The 9512-nt window shown below is 52.8% G+C and overlaps 1 protein-coding gene across 1 annotated transcript in view; it reads left to right on the forward strand.

Annotated features, from left to right (window-relative positions):
* The first annotated feature begins 702 nt into the window (after positions 1-702).
* The window catches only part of Cux2 (cut like homeobox 2), a 68519-nt gene continuing 59709 nt past the window's right edge, over positions 703-9512 (forward strand). The window contains exons 1-3 of the mRNA XM_028765963.1: positions 703-738; positions 863-973; positions 4394-4441. Of these exons, the coding sequence (XP_028621796.1) occupies positions 703-738; positions 863-973; positions 4394-4441 (195 nt within the window). The remainder of the gene's footprint in view (positions 739-862; positions 974-4393; positions 4442-9512) is intronic.

A 9512-nucleotide genomic window follows, 5' to 3' on the forward strand; every position in this document is an offset into this window, starting at 1 on the left:
GGCCCCACCATGATATACACACACACACACACACACACACACACACACACCACACCACACCACACCACACAGGTCCATCCCTCTCCCTCTCCATCCTTGGTCTTGTGTGGCCAAACCCTGGTCCGATTCCTGAGTGCATGCAGTCAGGCCATCCCTGACCCCCTAACCCCCCGATCTGTTCCTTTTCAGTCGGCGAGGGTTCTGGGAACCGTCGGTGATTTACCGTGGGATACACCCGAGGTCAGCGTGCTTTTCTTCGGCACCTTCATTTTTCCAAACTTTGCTGGAATTAAAAAGCCATCTATATCTTAAGAGGCGAATTTATGAGCCTTTAAGGGAGAAAGCGGCAGTTGGCACTGCGCCCGCCGCTGATGTATAGAGGCTGTCGGAGACGGCACTCGTGAGCGGGGAAAGTGCCCATACAATATGCCACGCGCTGCTATTTTGACACGCTTTGGAGATGTTTTCTTCAGTTACTGACAGGCTTATGCCATCACTCCTTGGAAATTTAAGAGGTGGGGCTGTGGGGAAGGATGGGGAGGGATGGAGGGGAGGTAGATAAAACGTCCGTTCAACTTTGTCTGGCCCAGCTCCTAAGGACAAAAATGGAAAGCCCACCGTGTCCTGGGGACCGTCTGTGTTTCATCCTTTTGTTTTGTTCTGTTTTGTTTTTTCGTTTGTTTGTTTCTTAATTTTTCACGCATGCCAGGAGTCAATAGCTCACCCCTTCTCAGCCCTGTAAGTTACGAAAACTTGTTCTGAGCACTGTTGTACAATAATTCAAAAGCAAAGAGAAGAAGACAAATCTCTCTCTCTCTCTCTCTCTCTCTCTCTCTCTCTCTCTCTCTCTCTCTCTCTCCAGAAAGAGCTTAATTCTGTCGCCTCGGAGCTGTCTGCGCCACAGGAGGAAAGCGAGCATTCTCCTAAACATTTAATTGAACTCCGCCGGGAATTTAAGAAAAATGTACCAGAGGTAGTGTGCCTATTGACTGGGAAGGAACGCGGTGCCCCGCCCCCACCCCCCCAACGCCGCCACCCCATTCAAACTATACTGTGAAAACTGTAGACATAAGTGACTAACAAGAAAAGAAGCTAATTAGCCACAAAGATAAATCACAGCCCCAGCCTGTCGGCTCTGGCAGTGTTGGGGGAGGGGAGGTCCCCAGCGCTGACTGGAGTTGCCCCCCCCCAACAAGTTCCTCCACCCAGTTTCCAGGCGTCTAGGATCTGCAGTCTCAAAGACCTCATCTCGGGTGAAGTGGTTTAGCCTTTGATGGCGGGGCAGTTTGACTTGAAGTCAGGATCATCTTCTTCTGCCTGTCATTGGGCCTGGGAGACACAGCTAGGGCTCTGGAACCCACCCCTCCCTGCCAATCAATGCCCTTGTCCACCCCATCCCCACATCAAGGTTCCAGACCCCAGTCTGAGCCTAGAGATGGCAATGCCCAGGCAAAGCCCACTCCCTCCCTCTCCCTGGAGGAACAGACCTGCCTAGACATGTGTCTGCTCTTTCCTGAGGTTGGATGTGAGAATTTTATCTTCCCCCAAGCCCCCCCGCCATCGGAGCCCCTGTTGCTTCTCATTTTAAAATATATATAATTTAAAAATAAATAAGAATAAACAGAAAATGGAGGCCTTGGACCTTTGGGTTACTTTGACAGGGCCGAGACACGTTTCGTGTGGGCAGCAGACTCAAGACCTGGCCTTAAGCTGTAGCCAGGAGCCAGCCTCTGCCAGTGACTATCTCAGCTTATCTGTTAGAGTATGCTAGACCATGGAGGGAGGGGTACTGAGAGTGGGTTCCTGTGGCTCTTGGTAGTGGAGGAGGGCCCTCGGGCGGGCAGACAGGGGCTGAATCTCACACCTGAAGCTGTAGAATCCCGTCATAAGCAACTGTGGTTCTTCAGGGCAAGTTGGGGCTGAGGGCCCAGCTAGGACTTTTTCTGGGTAAGTCTAGAGAGAGAGCTGCAGGAGAAGATGTATGTGGGGGAAAAGGCAGAAGCCTCAGACTTGAGTGTCTCCCGCTGTCGCTGTTTCAACAGGCACAAGTCGGTCTTTCTGAGATGGGGTCACATGTAGCCCAGGCTAGCCTTCAGTTTCTCATCTCCCAAGTGCTGGATTACAGGCATGCACTATCGCACTCCGCTTATGTGACGACTGGGGTGGAACCCAGGGCCTCGTGCAAGCTAGGCCAGCACTCTGCAAGCTGTACCACGTCCCCAGACGTGGTCTCTTTTAACCAGACCAGTGCATGTTCTATAAACAGAATTTTCTCCCCACACAGAGAGTGCCTCTGGCCCTCCCGTCTCGGGGAAGCGTAGCTGAATCCACTGTAGCTCTTCATAGCCTCACACACAGCTCTCTCTCTGGTCCTCTCAGACCATCTGTCCCATCCCCTTCCCCCAGCACGGTGAACTCAACCTCAACCATTGGTCCGCACAGGAGCTCTCAGGTGAGGGAGAAAATCCAGGCCAGGTTTTCAGCCTGGGAGTCTGACTTACATAATTTCCGAGGCTACATAAAATTATGCAATTACATAATTAGAAGAGATAAATTTCCCACTCCTGTTATAGTCACGGCTCTGGAAACTCTCACGTTTGGACCTCGTCCCTCCTGATGGAAGAGTCGTGACAGCTTTATTTAAGAGCGTCATCTGGGGGGTCCAGTCCACCTGCCACACGCATCCCACCTGGCTCCCTCTAGGACTTACTTGGTCACAGTTGAGGGTGGGATTTGGCCCAGTTCCCATCCGCTTCCTCTCCTCATAGCCCTCAGGGGTGAACCCCTGACCTCACTTGACTATAGGGTCATGGGAAAAGCCCGTTGAAGGTATCTTGAGACTGGGGCTCAAATTCCCACTATATCATCTGCTTGCAGCATCACCTCAGCAGGCCAGCACCCTTGGGCCTCAGTATCCATCCTCCTTTATAAAATCAGGGGCCTTTTGGTTTTAAAAAGCTAAACATTGTGTTCGACTCTCTCAGGCCAAATGCTTCCTTTGAGTCAGTGGGTCCACCCTGCTGCCTTAGACTTAGCCATCATCCCCAGTGCCAACCCCTCTGGTCAGTGCTGTGGTACATGGCCACCTTCTCCTGGTGGTGTCTTTAGCCTTGAGACCCTGACCTTGAGCCTCCCAGCTCCTCTGTCACCCAGGCTGGTACCCTGGCTCCTAAAACCAAAGCCCTGGACACTATCTGTGTGTCACCTTACATCCAGACAGAAGCCACTCTGGGAAGTCCCAGAGACAGAAGTTAGTATGGAAGGGTAGCTGGAACCAGAGCAGGGACCTTGTCCAGGGGGAGAAACAGCAGGGAGTGTCCCTGTGGTTATAGCATTTCTCTTTTACCTCCAGCCCACCTCCTCCTCCTCCTCCCCTTCCACTTCCCTGTCTCCCCTCCCAGCCCTTTACCCCTCCCACAGGGTTTTCCTGGGGTCTTTGACTGATGGTGGCAGGTAGAAGTATCCCTAGTAGATCCCTGAGGGCCCACAGGCTCCAGGGTTGGTACCTTAGAGCACTCTCCTCTGCTGAGTGCTGAGGGGACCCCAGACTTCCCCTGAGGTCACATAGGAAAATTGGAACATCTGGCTGTCTAGAGCAGAGCCCAGAGTATTGGTGAGCCCATTGGTCAGAGCATGGCACCACAGGGCTGGTAAACAGCCACGTCCCCAGAAATCACTCCATGCCCTGGTGAGGAAAGACAGGCAGGGATAGAGGTGGATTTTGGCGAAATTTAAGATGCAGCTTTGTAGGAGATGACCCCGTGGATGATCAGCCTCAGGGGACTTTGCCCACCTAGCACTGAGACTGGAGGATCAATGCCAGCTCTCCAGCCCCCATACCCCTGAGTGAGGCCATAAGGCCTACCATGCCACACACACAAGGACGACATGAGCCTCATCTTCCCAGTACTCAGGAGTACTCACAAGTTCATGAGTTCAAACCAGCCTGAGCTACATAGCAAGACCCTGTCTCAAAATGTTACAGGCTAGAGCTGGAGAGATGGCTCAGTGGTTAAAGACACTGACTGCTCTTCCAGAGGTCCCGAGTTCAATTCCCAGCAACCACATGGTGACTCACAACCATCTGTAATGAGATCTGATGTCCTCTTCAGGTGTGTCTGAAGACAGTCACAGTGTACTCATATAAAATAAATAAATAGTTTTAAGGCTCAGTGGCGGGACACGGCTTGGTTCCATCCCTAGTACCACCAAACAGGGAAACAGGCGTGCATTTTGGAAATATCTTTCCTTGCCTCCCTCTCCAGATGTGTGACGTTAATGCTCTAAGGAGAACCGTGCGTGTGTGCGTGCATGTGTGCGTGTGTGCATGTGAAGGGTTGGGGGTGGGCTTGGGACACTCGCTCTGTGGTAGACCCTCTGCCATCTCTTTCAGGGAATCAGAGCGATGGTAGCCCCAGTGCTGAGGAACTTCCAAGCTGAGGTAAGAGCCAATGGCACTGCATGTGGGGAGGTGGGGTGCATTGATTGGGCTTCCCCCCTGCAAGCTATGGCTCACCTCCTAGGTTCTCCCCCCAACCCTATGCCCCAGTTGAAATCTGAGGTCTACGGTAGGTAAGCCCCACACACACTGTCCCACTAAGGCAGCCTTGTGACTAAGTCCCAGGGGCGACCAGCCCACCCAGCATATCCGTCTCCCACTGCTCTCCAGGTAAGACAGACGTCATGGCCTTTGCTACGAGCCCGCGTGACATCGGCTGCCCCCGACCTGCCCATCCACCCCATGACAGCAGAATATCCTTCTGTCTTCTCTATGGTGTTGATAATGTGCCTTCACCTGCCTGAGAAGCTGCTGCAGTCATGCTGGGCTGAGCCCATGGGCAAGGGGTCCCCTGGATCTCAGGGAGACCCAGAAGCCCCTCCCCCATAGCCCTGAGGTGGGGGGGCTCCTTTTTAATTCCCCACTCCTCACAGTCATCTCTCCCTCAGAGCCACATACGTACATAGGTGCAGATGTGTGTACATGAATGTTGGTGTGTATGTGGCTTTCCTAATGCCTGGGGAACCTCCATTTTTTTCTCTGTACCCTGGGGATAAAGAGGCTTCTGGTCCTTCAGTGCTGCTATTTTGGGATAGGAATAAAGAGAGCGAATGCAGGACAGGGGTGGATATGCCCGTCTGACACTCCCCGAGTGTCACAGGAATGAGTAGTTGGGGTTACTGGCTGTGTGACCTTAGGTGAGTTGCTTGACCTCTCTGTGTCCTCATCTGTCAACTTGGTGATGATTTTCCTTCTGCCATAAGGTTGAGGCTGAGGGAAAAGCAAAGTAAATATGAAGGAAGTATTCAGAACACCCGCCTTGGGTGTTAGAAGCCTCGGAGAGCTAGATGTGGTGGCACACACCTGTAGTCCTAGCACTTGGGAAGGTAGAGGCCATCCTAGGCTGCATGGAGAGACGATTATCTCCCCTTTGCTGTAGAAGAAAAGACTGAAATGTTACAAGCTCTCGGTGATAAGAAGATTGGAAGCACAGCCTCATGGATGGCGGGCTTGGAATTTCAGCCCTGTTCCTTCAGCTGTGTGGCCCTGGGGAGGTTTTTCGACCTCTCTGAACCTCAACTCTCCTCCTGTTTCCCCACAAAGCCAAGCTTACAGATCCAGAGGAGAAAAGAGCAGCTGGGTAGCCACAGCCACAGCCACAGCCACAGCCACAGCCACAGTCTGGGGCACACACAGTTGATGTCCCTAAGGACAGGGAAGGAGGGGAGTCTTAATTGAAGTTCACCACTCAGGGAACTGGCTTCCCATACAACGTGGGCGGACGGTTGTCCAAGGCACCTCTCTGGCCGTGACAAGACTTGACTGTGTTCCCCTGCTTTCCTTATGATCCCTGCACTGAGCCTCCGCCATGGCTGCAGGTCCCTCCTCACCCCCATGGGGAGAAAAGCAGCCACCGAACCAAATGAAGGTGACTCTCACAAGGTCCCCCCCACCCAACCTCACATCATTTGTCTTTCCTGTGGGATGTATGATGGGGAAGAAGTGGACTCTCCCTGCCACAAATCAAGGCTTCCTTGATGCCTCCAAGGACGGTGTAGGCCCTCCCATCCCCCACCCCCAGGAAAACAAAAGCCAGCCAGGGATGGTGGCGTCTGGAAGCCAGCTTGAAATGGCCAAAGTTTGAACATCCTTACACAGGGAGAAAGGGAGCCAGCCTGAAGGCCCTGCTAATTATAAAAGTTGCTTTTATGAAAGATAATTCAAAGCAATAATTTAGCAAACATAATCAAGCCACGCAGACGGGGCCGCTGATGGATGGATTGCAACATGCAATTAGCGGCTCTCACGGTTACATGTCATTAACCCTCCACGCGCAAAAATTATTTTCTCATTATTAGTTGAAAAGGTAAAATTAAGCTGACTAGACACTAAAGGAACAAACCACAATTAATTACCTTCATTTATTACAGTCATTATCTTAGAGTTATTTTTGCTTAGAGACAGAGAGATGCAAACATCTAAATTAAAAGTTTTGTTTTCGCTACATCCGAGGTGAGACGCTTCTAAGCAGTGTGTGCATCAGCCTGTCCCGTAGTCCTCAGGACCACACTAGTGGGCCTCCTACCCCCCAGCTTCCTGGTCGCAGGGTGGCCTGTGGGATGGTAGAAGTCCTTCTGGCTGCCCTGGAGTGGGGACCGTCACCTGAGCCCAACAGGAGGACAGCAGTTCAGGCATCAATGGGTTGACCCCAGTGACGGAGCCTATGTGGCTTTGGCAAGTGATTTCATGTGTCTGAGGCACGTTGAGTTCTGTGCACAGGGACAATTCCCTGGGACTCCGAGAGCCAGTGAGTTGCTGAGGTAGCAGGCATGTCACTAGTTTGCAACATGGCACCATTGTGCCAGAGCCTGCACACCAACAATGGCCTCCTCCTGGGAACTGAGGGAGCTCATGCAAACAGTGCCTCAGAGTTCTGGAGGAGAGAGTACCACGAGAAGATTTAGGTGCTGGCTGGGTCCATACAGCTGTTTACCATTCAGTAAATACTTAGCTGGTCCGGGAAGGTGGTTAGGCCACTTGGGAGTACAAGGATCTGGGGTCAATCCTCAGAACCCACATTTTAAAAAAAACTACCTAGGTGTGCTGACTCATTCTTGTAACCCCAGTGCTGAGGAGGAGGAAAAGGAAGAGGAAGAGGAGGAGGAAGAAGAGGAGGAGGAGGAGGAGGAAGAAGAAGAGGGGAAGAAGGGGGAGGAAGAGGGAGAAGAGGAGGAGGAAGAAGCAGATAGAGATTTCTGGGATCACTGGCCAGGCTGCTTGGCAAGTTCTAGACCAGTGAGAAACGCTGTCTTTCCTCAGCAGCCGCTGAGGAATGATATTCAAAATTTCTCTCTGGCACACACGCCCCCCCCCCCCAACACGCATGCACGCTTTCACAAACATGTATAGTAGATATAGTGTCAAAAGCAATCTGATGTCAGCCTTGGGACATCACCACCGGTAACCTCTGCCCCTCTTGGCATGGAGACAGCAGGCATTTTTGTAATACACTCAAAGACTTCCCAGGGAAGACAGACCACCCTCCCGTTTCACCCTCTGCAAACGCCCTTGGATGGTATTCTCTTTGTGTCAGGCTCCTGTGAGGCTGGAGAAAGCTGAGAGCTGGTGGGATACAGTCCCTAGCCTTGGGGAAGTCCTGAGAACCAAGTTCTTCTTCTATGGAGAAGTTGTCCCAAGGGGGACCTGGTGTATTCTCCCTGAACCAGTGTTGCCGGACTCAGTGGTCTTATCCTGTTATGGCCGTGGTCATCCATAATGACCTTATCCTTCTCTGTCCCACTTGGGTCCCTGAGTACTCCCATGGAGCCATGACTCTGTATCTCAGTCTTTCAAACCTGGGCCTGCTGTCACAAGAGCCCAACGTGGCTGTGATATGGTGCCACTTAGCTTAGTGTTATAGTGGCCCTTAGCTTGCCTGGTGGTTCCACTTCCTGACATGTCCTGCTTGCCAGCAGCTCACTCTCTACTGGGAGAAACAGGTCACAATGCTACCCAGAGAAGGAAGGCCAGGAGCCGATGGCTGAACTCGGTTGGCTGCGGGCCCCAGTGCCACTACCTGTGACCTCCCAAGAGCCATCAAGGAGAGCTCAGGCGTGCTGCAGAATTGTGAGCGATCGTGCTAAGGGGTGGCTTAGGAGCATGACGTCTCCAAAGATAAAAGGAGACCCCACATTTGCAGCGAGCCTTCTCTCCCCTTCCCTCCCCTCCCTTCTCCCTGCTCATCCCCACCCAGCCCCTTTGGCAACATTGATTCTTGTCACCGTAGCCAAGTCTACAGGTCTCTCTGTGCACAGGACCACAGGTTTGGAGGAGGTTGGCTCCAGAGAGTGGCGCCTGGTGGTTGTGGAAGACACAGAGATTCCGCTGCCCTCAGAGATCCAGGCAAGGGGCACCTGCTGCTGGGAACTTGGGAACTTTTCCTTTGAGTGTCTTCTTGTGGGTTCGAGGGCAACTCTGAGACCTGAGTGGCTAAGAGAGTTGTGAACAGGCCTGATAGCCATCCTGGGACGGAGGGCAGATTGTTGAGGGGAGCGCCCGGGTCTTGCTGTGGCGCTGAGCCTCGCATATGATGCAACGGACCATGTCCAACCCTGGCTGAGTCACTCTCTCCCAGCCATCTGGAAGACGGGTGGTGACAGTTGGCCACGTACATTCTGGGCACCCCCTGGTTGCCAATGTAATGTGTCGTGATGTATCGTCTTCCGTGGCTTTCTAGAACCTTCTCTGTAGACTTTGTCTGAGCAGACATATCCAACGGTCTACCTTGGTGCTTCTACTTGCAGGTGGCAAGGGACTGAGACACCCCCTTCCTCTGCTTCTGTCACACACTACCATTGTATTGGCTGCTCGGGCCAGCAGGTTACAGAGTCACTGCGAGCAAGCCCAGACCCTCAGAGTACGCCTTCTAACGGGCTCACTGTGACCACTCGACACACGGCCAGGTGTGGCACAGAGGTGGATGGGCACTGTCTTTCTCATAGATGGTACCCGTGGCCACTTTGACTGTTTGTAACAGTTGTCCCAATTGTGGAGGGTCTGTGGTTAGCCCTAGTGGGTAAACTGAGGCTCAGAGAGTCAAGGCGGTAACTGGCGTGTATCGATGGTCCAAGTCTGGAACTGGAGGTAGGGAAAGAGCAGAGGCAACATGAGCATTGGAGCCCAGCTGGCTGCACAGGCTGCCCCCACCTGGTATTACATGGAAGATGCCATAGAGCCAAAACTCAAGGTCGCCAGGCACTTGACTGTCTGATCAGGGCCCCTCTGCCCTCAGACAGGCCTGGCCTGACTCCTCCTACCCCAGGGAATTAGCATTCGCTGTTCCTCTGACTGAGCGTGCTTCCCTGTGTCCCGTGTCTCACTCAAGTCAAATCCCACAACCCCAGGGACAGGGCAGTCGCTGGACACTTAACCAGCAAGGCTTGTGGCTTTATACCTCTTACGGGATGGGGTGCCGGAGTGCTCTGGCCGTGGGGCCGCCATAATGTAGACAGTG

Source organism: Grammomys surdaster, unplaced genomic scaffold (genome assembly GCF_004785775.1).
Source record: "Grammomys surdaster isolate TR1022 unplaced genomic scaffold, NIH_TR_1.0 166, whole genome shotgun sequence".
NCBI classification, from domain to species: domain Eukaryota; kingdom Metazoa; phylum Chordata; class Mammalia; order Rodentia; family Muridae; genus Grammomys; species Grammomys surdaster.